The following is an 18,125-nucleotide window of genomic DNA, read 5'->3' on the forward strand; positions in this document are numbered from 1 at the left end:
GCGCGCTTACGCCGTGAATGCAGCAACCCGAGTTCGATCCCCAGCCACGGTTATCGTCAGTGCGTGATATCCGAGCTGGTTCTTGGCACCCTCCCCCCCCCCTTCTTCACCAACCCGCAATGTGAAGCAAGGCCACACAAGCCCCACGACTGATTCAGCAGCGGCCTGACAAAGGGTTGCACGCACCTCGTGTGCATTGAAACAGATACCATGGGTAGGTAATGATTGAAACTCCCGGTTAACTCCGTGAATTCTCACCACTTTGGGTCACAACTCGATTCAAGCATCAATATTTGTCTCTTCCGTACCGTCAATCATTTGTTTTTTTCTGTAAGGTAGTTCCGGTCTGTACGGTGCTGCTCGTACAGTCTCTCATTTGTGACGTGACGTCTCGTCTGTTCTGTATATCTCGTTGAAACAAGCTGGTGTCATTTCGTTAGACAATTAGCCTCACAAAAAAATGTCAACGCACGTAAAAAATTATTACTTCTTCCGGAAAAAAAAATGTGATGTGTGTACACAACGAGTTTAACAATGTTTTTTTTAAAAGCGACGAATCATTCCGGCTCTCAAAATGTATTGCACAACCACCGCGTTTAGAGAGATTGCATTAACCTTTCTTAAAGCTCTCTTTAACTGTGCTGTAAGGATCAGTCACCACTCAACGAGACTCCGTTTGGCATTTAAAACATCCTGCAACACCCCAATATGACTGTCACGGCGAATACAAACAGGATGTGACTACTCCCAGCATTACTGGAAACCCCAGTTCACGTGAATGTAACCCCAGAGTCGCTTGACTAAGAAGAAACATTCAAACAGAGGTAACCCCACATTTTACCACTGCCATATATATGCGCACGTGATCACACTACTTTTTTTTTTGGGTAAGTTTACTGGGTCATAGGATTTTCCAAAAATGCCAACAATTGGGTACAAAAGGTACGATAAGTTTATGCGCGAGAGATGACAGTAGCATCACAGCTGTGTGTAACTTTAAACCCTGCGACCATGTCATGCATATGAGCACGGTGGTGCTGGGGTTTTTTAATTCGTAAACAATACGAAGCCAAGCTACTACCTCATCAGAAAAGCAACATATTATGCAAATCGCATAATAATGCGATTACGATTGTGGCCATGTTGACATAGCCTTTAAACTACCGTTAAAGGTAGAGTTGTTTGGGCAGCTTTGGACGCCTTAATCCAACATTTTGGCTGCTTATCACGTTCGTTCAACTTGTGAGAGTTGCTCAGCCACAATTAAAAAGGCACCAGCCAAACTGTACATTTCCACATGCGTGGGCATGCACAATTACACGGCAACTTCAGCCTCCTCCTCTTATAACGAACTGCCGACACAAGCCCACAAGAGATTGAACATACATCAACCGCATGTACGCCGACAGATTCGGCTAATCTCACAACCAGGTTGTTTCTATACACACTTTACTGCCGAAGCCAGAAACTATTGTAAGAATATACACACGGTAGGTAACCTGCATTAGACATATGGTATGACATTATAACATGAATACACATATCGTACAGAACAACACATGAAAAGTGAAGTCAGTGCTTCTACAAATTCACACTTTGCCCGATGATTGCGTTTCGTTTGGGGTTTTCCTTAGATTGTGGCATTACTAAACATAGGCCTAGCTTCGTTCTCTCTTCCTCTCTGCGATAACACACAGAGCAGTAATATGCAGCCGTCACCTACAGCCAACGAGGCAGAGTATAGATCGCCACAGGGGCATCTCCTTAGTGACGGCATTCTAGTCTCACTCCGCATAATAAATCACTCGGAAGGCATGCAATCCCATCAGACCGGGGAACTTAAACAGGGTTGAGCCTGGATAGTGCTTGGATGGGTGATCACATTCACACAAAATGCGTGCAGTAGGCATTGTGGGCAGGAGATGGCAGTGTAGAAAAATCTAAACTTGTATTTGTACTTGTGCCACCATCAACTTTAACAAAACGAATATGGTAAAATATGGATAAATAACCCAAACTGTCTGGACAGAGTGGTGAGGCCTTCATCCAGTATTGGATTGACAAACGGGCTGTCCATGTACTCAGCAATTCAACTGACGTGGTAACACATGTACATGCCTGATGCTTCAAATGACTTTAGCTACCCACTTTGGAGCTAAAAGGCATTGGACAATCCATATTATAACTCAAGTTTTTTCCATCGATTACAACCAAATAAAACTCGAATGATATTGTGCACCTCTTCCTTAAAAATGTTCTCTCTATGGGCACAGAAATGGCTCAACATATTGCTATTTTCTTTCATTTGGCGAAATCAACAGGGCGCCGATCTAACCATGAAACCCAGAATGCACAAATACCTACTGAAAGTAAAAAGGTCTTAGAAATTATGAACTGCAGCAAGTCATCATATTTTACCTTGAGACCACTGAATCGGCTCTATTGGGTAGCTAATCCATCGCTGGGTTTTGTTTGTCTGCTCACATTTTAACCCGGACAAGCGGCCTTTTATGATCATGTGGCCCCATTCCACCAGGTATGCCTCTCCGCCCCCCATCATTTTACCCAACGCCAGTAATGCCAGTGGCGATGAGGGCGGTTGCATGCCAAGTTGGTCGGTGGGGACGAGATGCCTGAGGTCAGACACCTGTGGCGGCCGCAACACGTTCCACCGGTCGAGTGGGGTCACGGACAGACCGAGGCTGGCAATCAGTCCAGGCTCGACTCGCAGCAGAGGTCGCAAACGGGTTTTGATTCCTTACCCGTACCCGGCCGCACCAGGGTCGCAAATGGGTACCCGTACCCGGCCGGGTACGGATACCCGTACCCTACCCGTACCCTACCCGAAATGAGTGACAAACGGCTACTCACCAGTGACTCACGGCCTACCCGTACCCGTACCCGGCCGCACCAGGGTCGCAAACGGGTACCCGTACCCGGCCGGGTACGGGTAGCCGGGTACCGGGTAGGGTACGGGTATCGGGTACCCGGTTGCGACCTCTGGCTCGCAGCTGCCGTTTGCGGCGCATTGGGGGAACGGCGTGACCCTACCGAATTGTCCGTGTTTACTCAAACTGGCAGACACATTTCACGTGACCGGTGTTGTTTCTCTTCTTTGTAAAAACTATAATTAAAATATCTCCAAATATGTCATTGTTTGTGTACATGTACACACATGTACAGCCGTTTTGTTAATCCACAGCCAAATGAGGGCCTCCCCCCCCCCATCGTGCAGGTTGTGGGGGTTTGTTTACCATACTTCACCACGCGAGTCAGTGAGTTTGTGAACGCAGAGAGCAGACATGGGAGCATACAAATACAATACACACACAGTCGCCAAAATACGAACGTCTGACTTAGAAACATCCACAATTATGAACCCCCGCAAAATGGAATTTTTTTTAACCATCCGATTTGCAAATGTTCTGTCGTACTTATGAATCAAACCGCGGAACTATTTTGTTCGGCGGAGCAATCCTCCACGAGATGTAACGAGTCTCCTCCTAGAAATGCCCCTTCCGACAACAAGCAAGGCAGCATTAGGATGCAATGGAAGTGAAAATAAAACGTTTTTTTTATGTTATTTTATTTAATGTTTTATTTACTACATAGTATTTATGACCGTATTACGTAGAAAAGTACAATATTTTTTTTTTATTTATGAGTTTAACAATGCTTCTCTCTTTTGCTGAATGATAACAGATTTTATAACACTGACCGAATATACAATAAACTATTGAGTTCTGAGATACGAACAAATGGACTTACGGAACAGGGTCTCGGAAACGTAACCCGTTCCCTAAGTCGAGGACTGCCTGCACACACCAATGCATTTGCTGCACTACCCTTTGAGTCCCAAAATATTACCCCATCAAATTAACCCAGAAAGTGCCCGATCTCAGAAGCAATGCAGCACTGAGCATGGATTGTGCTTGGGCAAGAGGTTCATCATGCATAAACAGGTGTTAAGAGGGCACTGCGCGGCATTCAGTACCATGCTCAATGCATTACTGCATTATGGGTTTCATGTTATAGCGTGCCACTATTTATTCAACCAAATTAAATGGGAACATTTAGATCAGCTTCTATGTGCCCATAAAGAGGTAACAGTTCGCCTGGAACAAGTACGCATCGTGTGAATTCGAGTTTTTCTTGGATCTGATTTAACAGAAGGGGTTCCATCCAACATTTTTGCATATGTTTAAAAAAAGAATCATGGCCAGATGAAGATAAAAGCAGTCATTTAACAGTAGACAGAATTGTTGGTTATAGTAATTATAGAGCACAGAAATGTCTTTTTTGGCAATCATCGTGATTCCTAGCAGAATTTTCTTTGGAAGAATGATTTCAGGATTACGTGACCAAGCCAAAATATAAGCAGTTGACTTTTCAAGCTGCTAGATGTTATGATTTTAAGACCTGTGGCCAAATGTCAATATCTAGATCAACAAGCTGCAAACACTGACCCAGCCCAAATAAATATTTTACAGAAATTTTGGCTTTGTTTGCTCGCTGTAGCTTATAAATCCTACACACGGTAAAGCCAACATTTCCTCCTGTACTGACACGACACAACATTTTTAGTTACTTGAAGCGCCTTCAGGATCTTGAAACCACACAAACACACGGTCATGCCATGGCGCTAGATTTTGGGGCTCAACAAAAAGCACATAAAGTACTGTACATGGATACAAAGTGACCTCTCTCTCAGCACCAACTCCACTTTGAACGACAAAGTTTAACGGATAGGGGTGTAAAAATTTGGCCCCAATGAGATTCAAGGAATTGTCATGATGATTCTGGGTGACAATTTAATTCAACAATAATAATGGTTAACAGTGTTGTGCCTCTAGCTGCCTCTAGTGGCTGGAGGGGTCACATGAAACCATCACCAAAAAAGATTAAACATTACTTCTTGCACACGAGATTCTACACATGTAATGGGAGCTTAATAATCTATAGCAATCAGTAAATTGATGGATCTTTATACCCCTAACAAAATAAAGGTTTACTGGACGCTGCGGTGACATCTTTGTAACTATAATTAACGTACTTGGTCCTACCACGACCTCAACTTATTCATTATGTCAGAGCAGGTGTTCAGCCTGCACTCAGGAACCTTCGTTTTTCTTGGGCATTCTTTCACATTCATATTTACTGAACCAGACATTTCAAGGATCAGATGAAACCATCATCATCAGCGGTCTCGGATACAAACACAGGATCTAGTCCAGTCACGTCCCCCATGTGCACTAATCGCAGGATGCAAGTGAAATGTAAATAATAATGTACAGCCAGTGCTAGACTAAGGTCTCCCCCCACAATGGTTTTGTTTTACTAAACTTCACTAAGCTGATCAGTGTGGAACGGGTGAAGTGGAATTCACCACTGCCGACATTGGCCATGACTGGGTATCGAACTCAAGAGTGCTGGCACCGTGTGCTAACTACTACAAACAGTACAATCAATTTTAGGACAAATGGAGAACGGCAATCAATAGAGCGGATTTGACGAAACATGCCATTTTTTTCAACACAACCGATGCACTGCACATGCTTGGCTTGTCACTCAACAGTTAATGGTTTGGCCCACACTGTGGCACATCTTGACAAGGACACTTTCATGTACAGAGGCGCGCGCACACACACAGAGGGAAGGACCTCGGCAGACCGTTTCCCCAGCGTGCCATACAGATGGTCGGCAAACACGGCCAATGCGATCGACTTACCCCTTTGCCTCCTCCAAAGCGGATGGTCGGTTGGGATGACAGGGAATGCTGGAGAAGATAAAAGAAAGGGTACAACGTTACTGTCAAACTCCCAATGCATATGGCTCAGTTAGCAAATGCCTGTGATTTTTAAATCGCTCTTCAATGAAAAATACATTCAGCGCTTATTCAGCAATTAATAACCGTACATTTGTAACTACTGCACTGTAGTGTGACTTGCATAACACACTCATTTCGTTCTCTGTAAAGATAATTATCTTGTCAGGGTGTACAATGTGCAACGTAAAACAATAATTTAACAAACCGATACGATAATAACCACTGCAGAAACCAGCTAGGGTCAGAAAACGTAAAAAACAAATAAGGATGGCACTTGTAAATGCCTGGCTGTCATTCACACGAGCATCCAGGTTAGAATACACTCTGCATTGCTGGGCAAGTTGTGTTTTGAGATAACAGAGCACATGTCTCTCTACCTGTGCTACAACAATATCAAATGTACCGCGTTATCTTTCCCTGAACAAAAAATACTTGCCTTGATGGCCAACTCCAAACACCAAGGATATGTTGCTACCCCCAATGATGCTGCCAGTGAACCAATCAGCTGGAAGGTGCCCGATCCTGGTAGGCTTCCAAAGATCAGCAATGTTGAGCCTGGATAACGCTTGGATGAGTAACCACCAAGTATAACAAGTTGCTACAGGCTGTGGGGCTATGCGATTTACAGCACAAGACAGAGCAGTAAAATGCATCGTCTTACTGTACCTTTACGCTCTTCCCCGTCTTCACAAACCCACACTGACCACTCTGCCCAAGCACTGTCAACGAACTTCCACAACACACATGGCATAGAGAGCCTCTTATCCAGCAGTGGAGCGACCGATGGCCTGGATAAGTAATAGGTTTTCATCCTTTCAACTGGTACAAAAAATGACACCTTTATACAAGGGATCATGTTTGCAATAATCACAACACAAGCAGTCAAAATTCAAACAAAAAGAAACAACTCTGATAATGATATGCACTGTGTTGTGGTTATTGCAAACATGATCCCTTGTATAAAGGTGTCAGTTTTTGTACCAGTTGAAAGGGTGAAAACCTATTACTATATTTTGCCACTGGTAAAGGAGGTCTCATAGTGCAGCGATGGCCTGTACATGTATAATAATGATGCTATCATGTAACCTGGTGTTCTGTAAAACCCTGGCTATAACTAGGGCCCACATCGTTTGAGCCAGTACTGACCTGAGCTGTTATTAGTTTCTGCCTCAGTGTTGGTGGCAGGTGGGCAGCAGAATGTGTAGAACAGTGACGCGGAATCGGCTCCACAGCCAGGTAGCCCAAGTTAGACTACTGTGCCATCTACTCCCTGACTTAGTAGTACAGTTCTCATCATCGTCATCCGAGCCGTCACCATCTCTCGGCGCTGTGATGTGGTGAACGTCTGCTCGGATGCGTTCCCTCACTTGGCTGCCGCTGCATTTTTAGTCTCGGCCACCGACCATCATCCCTTCCATCGGCATCCTGCCCAAGCTGTCGTAGTTTTATAAACACCGATACCTCTAACCTACGTGTGCTCTCATGTTCTGTCTCTCAATTCAATGGCAAGAATGTAGTTCTCCCCATGCACTGGCGGAGCCAGTGGGGGGGGTGGGGTGGCATGTGCCCCCCCAACAGAGGTCGCAAACGGGTTTTGATTCCTTACCCGTACCCGGCCGCACCAGGGTCGCAAATGGGTACCCATACCCAGCCGGGTACGGGTACCCGTTCCCTACCTGTACCCGTACCCTACCCGAATTGAGTGACAAACGGTTACTCACCGGTGACTCACGGCCTACCCATACCCGGCCGCACCAGGGTCGCAAACGGCTTCCCCGTACCCGTACCTGGCCGGGTACGGGTAGCCGGGTATCGGGTAGGGTACGGGTATCGGGTACCCGGTTGCGACCTCTGCCCCCCAATGATCCGATCGAAATCCCTCATTTCGATCGGATCATTATTAGTAATAAATCGGCATTTTGCGACCCCCCACTGCCACTGTGTAGCATATTATTATGTGCCAGGGACTCTACGAGATGATAGGATAATAGTCTGAGTCCATAATTGGCAATAAGTAACGGCAAAGCAGTTATAAGTGACTCACAGAATTGTGCTCAGTTGCGTATACAGTACACAACTTCCCTGAAGGCAAACACCTTTAGCGAGCGCGATGCCGATCACACAACGCGGTTCGAATTCGACCCTCGATCGATGGCTGCGCCATCGCCGCACACGAGTCGAATAAAAAGTAAGGGACAAGTCCTTACTTACTAACAACTCCTCATTGCTGGAGGGGTTGCCCCCCTACCTGAAAATCCTGGCTCCGCCATTGTCCCCATGCTTCTTTAAGCAATTTTGAGCTTGCTTTATGTTTTTATCATCAATGTAAATTTGACTGATCCATTCGCCATAGCAGTTAATGTCCACCGATTAAAAATAGTGCAAACCCTAAATGCTAAGCGTTGACATTTCACTAAGGCTATAAACTACAAGTATAGTTATTTTAATTGCCGTGAGAGTTAAGTGCGCCAGCTAGACTACCGTATGGAAGGAGTTGAGGAGAGCGCATTACTTTTTTTAGCCAAACTCTTGCCAGAGTGCGAGTTTATCTTGTGTGACACGCGACACACTAACTTGAACCTATTTTAATAATAGGCATTTCCCAATATGGAAGCATGGTTTCGTGTACAGTGCCGCGGTTGTACACCGCCACGCACATTGGTCATAAGCAAGTGTGTGTATATATATTACACAACGTGCGTTGCTTACCATTGAAATAACCGTTCAGTACCAGATCATGGTATTTTAGAAGTGAAAATGAAAATGGTTCGTATCAAGTTTCAGCATATAATGATATATCGAAGTATGTAGGCAGCAGATGGATAAGCCCAGTTAACTAAATGACCTCCAAACAGAAAGGATGAAATGAACATATATTTATCTTTTAAATTAATCTTTTAATCCACAAAAATGGTTCAGACCTGGTCGCATAGCCAACATTCCTGGTTTGGTTGAAAGCTCTCATACATTAAAGTTAATCTCAACACTCGGCAGCCTGAAAGGAAATTAACAGAATTCACGCCAACTTTTGCTGACAAACCCTCCACAGACAGGAATACTGCGCAGCTGGCATTTTCTGTAGCACATTATAAAGTGCGAACATAAATATTTCATGTAAAAAAAAACCATGTCCGGCTGCCTCTAAAAAAACCAAAGGCCTCAATTCTCTTTCACCAAATATTTGTTTATCACACAAAGGCATTGTGCTTTGTCAACAAAACTTGACAGCATTATGTGCAGACTTTATAGGTACATTGATTTAATAACGAGCCAAAAGCATAATTAACTAACAAAAATGCACGTCTTAGAAAAATATCTTGCTGTTGCATACACTGCGGAAATTAAATTTTCCCTTTCGCATTTGCATGCACTGAAAGCACATCTGAACCAAACGCAAGCATGATCTCCGCACCATCCCTTCAGGTCTGCCGGATGAAACGCCGCTTATTCCTACACAACAGGATATTAAACCAATTTAATGCAAATTATGAAGAAAAAACTAAATCTTTATCAGCCATGGTGAATCCATTTGCTGGAAAAAGGCATCCACAATCAGCCACAACACCTTTTACACGAAACAAAAGTTAAATTAGCCGATTATAACATTTACTGGCCAAGTATGGTGATGTCATGTGATATACAAGGCATGATCGCAGGACAAAGACGCCCCATATAGTCTCAATAGACTGTTGGGGAAAGTGCTGTCACCTATCAAAGCCGACACGGTACACGAGGGGTGGGTGGCAAGCACCACGTCTTTATCTCCCCAGTGGCAATGTTTACACACCGCACCAGGTACTCATTTGAGGCTGAGTCGACCTCGGGGAGGCCCAGGACCAATCCTACGGTCACAAACGTATCTTCTGCGGGTAAAACATTTCCCAAAATGTTGCGAATTATAACCCATCGCAGGGATGCAGATTTTGACTTCAAAACAGGTTAAACAGTTTAAGCCGATTTAGTCAAACCAGTTTATGTCCACGAGAACCTTTTATTTTCTTCCACGTACAAAACGTCTATTTGCATCAATGGAGTGTAAGGTTCAAACTGTACTGGAGGCTGCGACACTCACTCGTGTGTGTGCGGCTTGTTTTGTTTGCCCCTAATGCTACCGTTAGCGTACAGCCAAGTGTGAGTAAACCCTACGGATCTGTGTCTGCCATTTAAAAACACACTATGCTGGCCTTTAAAAGCGTGGCTTTTAAAACTTCCTGACCCACGAAAAACAAGGTCACGCAGCAGAAACTCTGCTTTATGATGCCTCTTCTTAACAGAGCTTGCGATAAAAGAATGCAATAAGGTGGCTTTACAGGGGTTATGACACATACAAAGTACACCTCCAGGGCAAATCACTCATTATTAATACAGTAGATCTAAATGCAAACACTATGAAGAGAGGTAGACCAGCAGCCTCAAAGCACACTGTCAAAGGTACATATCAGTTTTTCGTCCAGACATAGACTGGAAGCTATCCAGATATTTGTTTGTAGTACCAAAGAGCAAAATGTAAAAAGTTTCCACAAAATGAAAAACAACATTAAGCAATAATAAACAAACTCCATATTGTGTACAAGTTCAGTATCACTATCCATCCATTATAGTTCGTACTCGGCAAGAAAGCAAAAAATTTGACGGTTTGTTTGACAAAAACAATTACAGAGATCATTTAAATCTGTTACGTCACTTTGCTCTCCAATTTGTTTCGATAAAATAACCACCCCCCCCCCCCCATACATGCCTTGACCAACAGGTCTTGTATTGTGTAAAATAAAATACCTAGTCACGTACGCGAGGGCGATATGCTACACAGCACCACAAAACACCGTGGCATTTTGAAAATGACTAGAACAGGCAAAGTGCTCAAAGTGTTAAAAGTTGGCTAAAACCAGAAGCCTGGGTCAACCCCCACAACCGGGGCAGGCATAGTTTTGAATGGAAAGAAACCGCACTGAGCCGCAGACAGCAGACGCCAAAGTGTGCGAGCTGGCGCAAAGACACGCGGATTACTAACTTCATCAATTGTAATCGCTTTGCAATAACATCGTGATATTTATGAATACACTATTAAGACTCAATTTGTTTTAATTTGCTGTTTTGGCTGGTACCGTGGGTCACGCAACGGGTGCAATCGGATACGGTCCCACGAGTGACGCAGGGAGCTACAGATACAACGGCTGCAACCCCATGGCGTCTCTGCACCCTTTATCCCTCCGCTCCCCGGCAGTCCTCGCCAATCTTTGGGTTTCTCCGGCCACGCTTGAGCTTCCGTGCTGAACTGCCACCACTGCATTCAATGGAGGGTTAAGGCACGGGGTTAAAGGCCAGGTTTTAAAGGGTTAGGGGGTTAGGGTTACCAGCGAGGATAAAGTTATACCCTGCACTGACTGCACTGCTCTCTCTTGGCACGGCAATGTAATATGAAGCAGCGAATTTCACACGGCATGGAACGTGGGACACGGTGTGCACATGCAAACATGTGGCCACAGCGGATCCAGAGAAAGTTTTTTTTTTATCATTAATACAAGGTTTATTTGTTTTACCACAATGACATTTTAGAAGCTGTATTAGAAAATTACTTGAATGGGTACAGTACACATCCTTCAGAAATGTTATTCATTATTTGTTGTCATGTTACACTCTCTACTTTGAGTGAATGCGATGCAACTTAAGTATGATGACAGACTAAACAGTATGCAATTAAAAACAATTCCCCCAGTTTAAAAATTACATCTTTATGCAGTCAGGTGTTCATATAATACACAAGTGCTTGCCTTCTTAACAGTATCAATTGTCCGAAAGGCTGAAACATTACAAATCCCCCATTTATCATTGCTATCAATCACGTTGTGCCAAATAATTAAAGACTTGCTGCCGCCTTCTTCCTAAGTTGAACAAACACCGTTGGCTTTTACAAAATCTCCAAACGAAAATGTACCATGTTTCTTACTGCAACACCAGCATGCAGTGTATTCAATTCCCCATTTCCCAAAGCATTTATCCGGCACCTGAATTATGCCCCACAAGAATGGTTAATGACCTCCCCGCCGTGCAACCAACCTGTGGAGCAGTTAAAGCGAACACATGCATCTTAAAACAGAACGGCACTGTGTTACCTGCGCGCGTGATTAAATGGCTATTCCTGAAAGTTCGCTGCGTTTGTTCAATTGGGCGACCAACATGTGGAGCCGGTTGCAGTGACATGTCACTCACTCGGAGGGGGTGTATTCCATGTGTAAAATGACTCAAAGGAACGGCGGGGGCAGGACCGTGCAATAGAATCGTGTCAAGTATGCAAGGGATGCATGCAATGTGATACGTTGTGCTAAAAAGCATAAACAAGCAAGCACACAAATGTGCAAATAAATTATAAACTCTACACTGACCTTCACGGATATGATATTAAAAGCGAGTGCTCAAAGTGTATCTTTAAGCAAAATAGCGAAAGGAATTTGTGTTTTTGTTTTAAAAAGGTAAACTAGAAAACAAGCGTGTGTTTGCACGAAACGTACGAAGCCAAAGAACATTCAATGTCAAAAGTGAAGATCCAGTCCTTTGAAACTCAAGCCGAATCTAAGCCGTTCAGAAAGAAAATATCCATTTTTAAATGCTATACAGCGTAAAGGCCACAACTTAATGAATGCAGTCCAGAGCCGTGCGATTCCTGCCAAATATTTGCTTCTTTTTTCGTGCAAAAATCTCTGCACTGGCATGCAGCAACATAGTGTCCTTAGGTTCTTAACCATAACATCATCCTATTGGACGATTCGGCCTCAGCTCTCCATTTAAACCCTTGCATCCAGTGCACTCTCGACACCAGTCTTTACCTAACACTGGTTTAAAAGCTCAGTCCGTTAGACAAACGTCAGAGAGTTAACACTCGAGGTTACATCTGACAATTTAAAGCGTGCACAATTACCCGCCGATTTGCATTACTGAGCACATCCGCTTCTTAACCAACATTTTTGTTTGCGGGAGAGATAATGGTTTGAAATTCAAGTGAGGATTACATCAATGTTTCGATGGTTTTATAATATTCCCAGATGCATCAAGACCCGGCGCAACAGCGAACTTTTAAACATGCGACATCTGCTCGGCAAATGTAACAAGTACAATTACGGGGTAACTGAGAAAGCGCTCCACGTTCATGTCTGCACTCTATTACACACCATCACAAAGATTTAAATCCCGTGTGACTTTCCATTAATTTATAGCCAAATGTATGCCACACACGTGCATAAAAGGCTAATTTTCGAAAATGACAAGAACACACATCTTAGGCCTGCTTGTGATCAAATAAAACAGCTGCAGGACAATACAAGGCAGCAATTCTAAAGAGGCAACTCAATAAACATCTGTTATTTGCATGTAGGTTTATAAACAGGATACTGACCTTAGTGAAATTTTTGTTCGTGAGGAAAAAATATTATAAAGTCACATTCACTGTAATCGGCTGTGACAAAGGCATGGCCTAGTGGTAGCGCATCCACCACTTGTTGCAGATTCACGGTTCTCATTCAGCGGCCGCCCTGGTTATTACCGCAGGTGTATTATTCACGAAATAGATATCCAGTTTGATTCGGGGTGGCCATTAAAGTTCCTGTGACTTCATTCCTAATAGCAGACCACTGTGTAGTCCATTTTTAAATGCCCCAGAAACTACTCCATTTTAATATAAATAGCAATCGCCCATAAATAGCAAAACCTGGCAGGACCCTCCTGAAAATGAGTCGTGAGACTCAGCAAGGCGTTCCTGAGTAAAGAAGCATAATAATAAATAATGTTTAATGTGCCAGAGCTCACTATGAAAGTACTTTTTCAGAATAACAAAGCTTAATCTCTTGGTAGTCTATAACACACAGCCTGGATACAAATATAATAGGAATGTGTTATTCATTCCGGAATTGATCCCACGAATCGAGCATTGACACGAAATGTCGTATCCGATTTGTTTAGGATTAATCCGAAGACATGACGTCCCAAGTAGTGACGTCGCTGCCATCGTGTTACTTTTTACTGACATAAGTGATCTTAAATCCGAAAGCTTTAAAAATATCCTTAACAATTCGAATAAAACCGAAATGTTTACATTCGTTCACCTACTATTTACTAAACTAGCCTTTTGCCCGTCCAAGGACGGGTGTATTGAAGTAAATCTGAAACTTGCGTGTGCAATTTGTAAGGGCGCGGTGACACAGACCTATTTCATTTTAAGGTTATAATCCCTTGTTCATCATGACGTCCTTTTTACTTCGATGTCTCAATAGCGTTACGGAGATCACGTGACGTGAGGGTTCTGCCTTTGTAGTGAGGGTTGTAAGTTGACGCCGAGGAGGGGGGAGGAGGCGTCTCGGCCCCCCATGTGGAGTGACGTCAGCCGCTAATCATTATGAATGTGGTGGCGTGTCCATCTTGAGGACGTAACCTGCTCATGATTATTAATGAGCGAGACTGGTCGACGTTGAGTGACGTCACGAGCGTTGCACACAGACATTTTCTCATTATAGTAGGTAATAATAATGGAGGGGGGTGGGTGCATTTGGAGGACGTCACCTGCTCATGATTATTAATGAGGGGGTTGTTTGATGTTGAGTGACATCACCTGCTCATTATTATTAATGAGGGAAGCTGTTTGATGTGGAGTGACGTCACCTGCTCATGATTATTAATTAGGGGGGGCTGGTTGATATGGAGTGACGTCACGAGCGTTAAGGACAGACGTTCCTGGGTGATTATAGTAGGTATACGTATATGTTTAGGTTGCGCAATGCTTTTATAATCGGGGTGCCTCTCGGTAGACGAGATGGGAGCCAGAGATGGGGGAAACCCTCTTCTAAAAATAATCAATCCCCTCTCCTAAAAATAATCAAATCCCCTCTCCTTTATCCAGGAAAGTCTCCAGGCAATTTCACGAGGGTCTCCCGACATAGTGGGGATGTTTGGTTAACTCCATTACGGAGTGTTTGGTGCTGCGCGGTTAAAACCAGAGCGGTTGGATAAACGCACACATACGAAGCAGGCCTCAATTCAAGACTCGTTACGGATACATTCAACATCGATTGCTGTCAGTTTAACACACATGCTTTCGCGACCGATATCATCCATAATACAGGGTTTTTTGGGGTTAGAGCGCGTAAATATGTATCGTTAAACCGGTCACCACTGACACAACCGATTAGTAAAGTTTGTCACGTAAACAGAACATCCCAATTCATTACGAGTACAGTACACCGGTGTGTTGGAGAGCAAAGCCACAACATTTACAATCTGAGTACGACATTACTGGCGAACGTCGTACTCAGATTGTAAATGAACTGGCTTTGATCTCCAGCACACCGCGGAGTGCTGTACTAGTAACGATTGCTGTGTTACTGCCATTTTCCGGCCACACTGCCCCCACCCTCCCCTAGTTGTTACCCCTTGACCCGTGGAATATCCCCGAGTGTCACATCTCCATACAAGGGCTAACAAAGCCATCACCCCCCAGCAGTGCAGTGGCTGCTACGGCGTGCCCATGCCAAGCAACTGCAGCAGAACGCAGCACGCACACACACACGCAGGGTTCTATTTACAGCAGGCAAACCATCAGCAGATTAGCATCTCCGCTGGGCGCTATATCAGCATGCGTGCGCGCCTGTGTATTGCACATTATACAGACACACAAGTTACTCATCGCTTGCTCTCCGGCGTGGCCCATTGAACCGCTGATGTTGTTCACTTTAAAAGTGTACCCCCCGCCGTTACGTTGTTTATTTGTTCAGCTAGCGTCCGAACCTCGGCCGAGCTTTTACTTAATTACAAACTAAAAAACAATAACTCGTTTGCGTGTGCAGTAGAGTGCATAGATGTTATTCACCATATGCGCTCTATAGGTGAACACATTTTCGCATTCCGAACTGCTTGGACTTGGCGTCCGTTCAATAATTTAGGGAAAGGCGTTTCTGTCCATTTTGTCAGGAGGAGGAGGAAGGCGGATTGGGGGGTGGTGTGAGAGGGTGACGCAGAGAGTTCGCGAATTCCTCAGTCCCAAAATCCACGACAGTCTTTTTAACATATTCAACGTTTTTGGGTTAGATCGCGTTATTTATAAATGTGTCGTAACCCTCCACCACCCGACACGGCCAATCAGCAAAAAATTGTCACACTTTTTTTTTATTCTGGTGAATTGCCCGATGATGCTGGATGCAATTACCAGCGAAACGTCGTACTACTCAAAAATGTTTTAAATGTTGTGGTTTCACTCTTCAACACACCGGTGGGCTAAAGTAGTGAACTATTTGTCTTTTATATTTAAAGCTTTCGTGACTGCAGGGATTCATATTCTTGGTTCTTTCGATAAAGTCACGTAGAAGGGAATTCATAAAATTATATAAATAAATATTTTCTATTTATTATTTTATTATTTCCCTTCTACGTGACTTTACCGAAAGAACCAACAATGTTTGTATTTTGTCAACGTGACACTTTTTTGCTGATTGACCGTGTCGGGTGGTGGAGGGTTACGACACATTTATAAATAACGCGATCTAACCCCAAAAACGTTGATTATAATCAATTATATTGGTCGCGAAAGCCTGCTACGTGTTAAACAGTCTTTTAAACATTTAAAATTAAGGGCAGAGAAAGCGCATCGTTGATCAACTAACGAATTGCACTTTGCAATGTCCACGTACCCCAAACTCGACCACCACCACCACAAAAACCACGACAACCACCCTCAGTAGTTTCGTTTATCGAAACCGCACTGCGCTTGGCATTAGCTTCTACATTAATTTACCAAAACGTTAACATCACGAAGCCATTTACGATGCACATTTATATACTTTAAAGACACTGTGCGAAGATAAAACAATTTAAAGAAGCACTGCGCCTTGTAATGGCCTCTAGTTCGTTCCAGACGTTCTCCCTCACCACTCTCCCCCACCCCACACCAGCAGACATCGATTTATCTCGTAACCACGTTGACAAAATAAACCCACGTTACCTAACATACAAGACACTAACCTCCTTTAGGTGAAAACTAGTTGAGATCTTGTGTTAACATCATCTGTTGTTGCTGAGTTCCAGTATAAATGGTTAAGTGCGACAACGCCTGTTTTTAGTTTCACTACCAATCACTTTTAATGGACACACGCAGTCGAAAGGCTCCATTGACGATTTCGTCTAATCGTTTTAACTATTTTAATTCGCTTAATGTCAAAGCGATAACCTCTTTTTATAAAGTGCACAGAAGCGATTTCTATTCTAGCACACAACAACCACCACCACCACCAACACCACTTCCATCGTTACACAGTCGTAGCAATAAGACCAGCAAGTTACTCGTCACAATCACAATTCAACCGCCGGTAAATGAAACAAATATATACTAACTGTTGAACCCTTCGCAACAAAACTCTGACCAACCATCCTGGGGCGAGGACGTCCATCAGTGTTGGAGGAGGAGATCGACAGCAAATGTACGTACTTGTACAGTAAGCAACTCACAAACCTCCCCAACCTCACCAACAAACCCCCTCTCACCTTGGACGCCTGGTGCACTTCGAAAGCCTTGATGGCCGTGTCTGTGAGCTTGACGTGGAGGAGCGTGAGGCGCTCTGGGTCCGAGCCGAGCCGTCCGCACGACAACGCAAACTCGCGGCCTTCGCCCAGCACCGCCATCTTCCACTGCTGCCCACCACGGGGCCGGAGGGGGGGTACCCGTCGCGTGACGTCACGCGCATGTTGCTAGGCGACGCGAGGGAGGAGGAGCTCGGAAAGCGGAAGACGTCAATCACGGCGGTGTTGACCAATCGGAGAGGGCGAAAGGTGCGGGGGGCGGGGCGAAAGGTGGGGGTGGGCGGGGCGACTCAGTTATTTATTGAGAGTGGAGGAATCCGATGAGCTGTGAAGCTCTTTGTCAAAGATGTTTCAGTAAGGGGCTGGTCAGAATGTCACAGCAGATCTTCCCCGAGTCATGCAAATCGAGAAAAAAACGAAAACTTGAGATGACTACTTAAATGCCGTTTTTAAATCTCTGTTTTTGACTATTCAAATGCCAGTGGGGTTTTTTAATTGATCGGGGGAAAAAACGTAATCAGTTACATTATTATCAGCGCACGTGTTGTACAGTGCACACTTCAACTCGTATCCACTCTCTCACTCTCTGGCCCCCCCTATTTATATGCTGTGAATAAGGGCAATGGTCCGAAACGTCGCCTGCCGTATAACTTTCCTTTTAAGGCCACACACAAGGGGAGGGATGTTGTAGAACGTGCTGGCTAACTTGTTGTTGTTGTCGAACTTGCTGGCTAACTTCTTG

General features: G+C 44.3%; 1 protein-coding gene across 1 annotated transcript in view; it reads right to left on the reverse strand.

Moving 5' to 3' along the window:
• LOC144945945 (RNA polymerase II elongation factor ELL2-like) overlaps window positions 1–17,511 on the reverse strand; it is a 49,585-nt gene extending 32,074 nt beyond the window's left edge. Inside the window, exons 1-2 of the mRNA XM_078874614.1 lie at window positions 17,348–17,511; window positions 5,729–5,776 (exon numbers count right to left, since the gene is read on the reverse strand). Coding sequence (XP_078730740.1) covers window positions 5,729–5,776; window positions 17,348–17,485 — 186 coding nt within the window. The 5' untranslated portion in view covers window positions 17,486–17,511. The remainder of the gene's footprint in view (window positions 1–5,728; window positions 5,777–17,347) is intronic.
• Between the last annotated feature and the right edge of the window lie 614 nt (window positions 17,512–18,125).

The sequence above is a fragment of the Lampetra fluviatilis genome, chromosome 39, assembly GCF_964198595.1.
Source record: "Lampetra fluviatilis chromosome 39, kcLamFluv1.1, whole genome shotgun sequence".
Lineage (NCBI taxonomy): Eukaryota > Metazoa > Chordata > Hyperoartia > Petromyzontiformes > Petromyzontidae > Lampetra > Lampetra fluviatilis.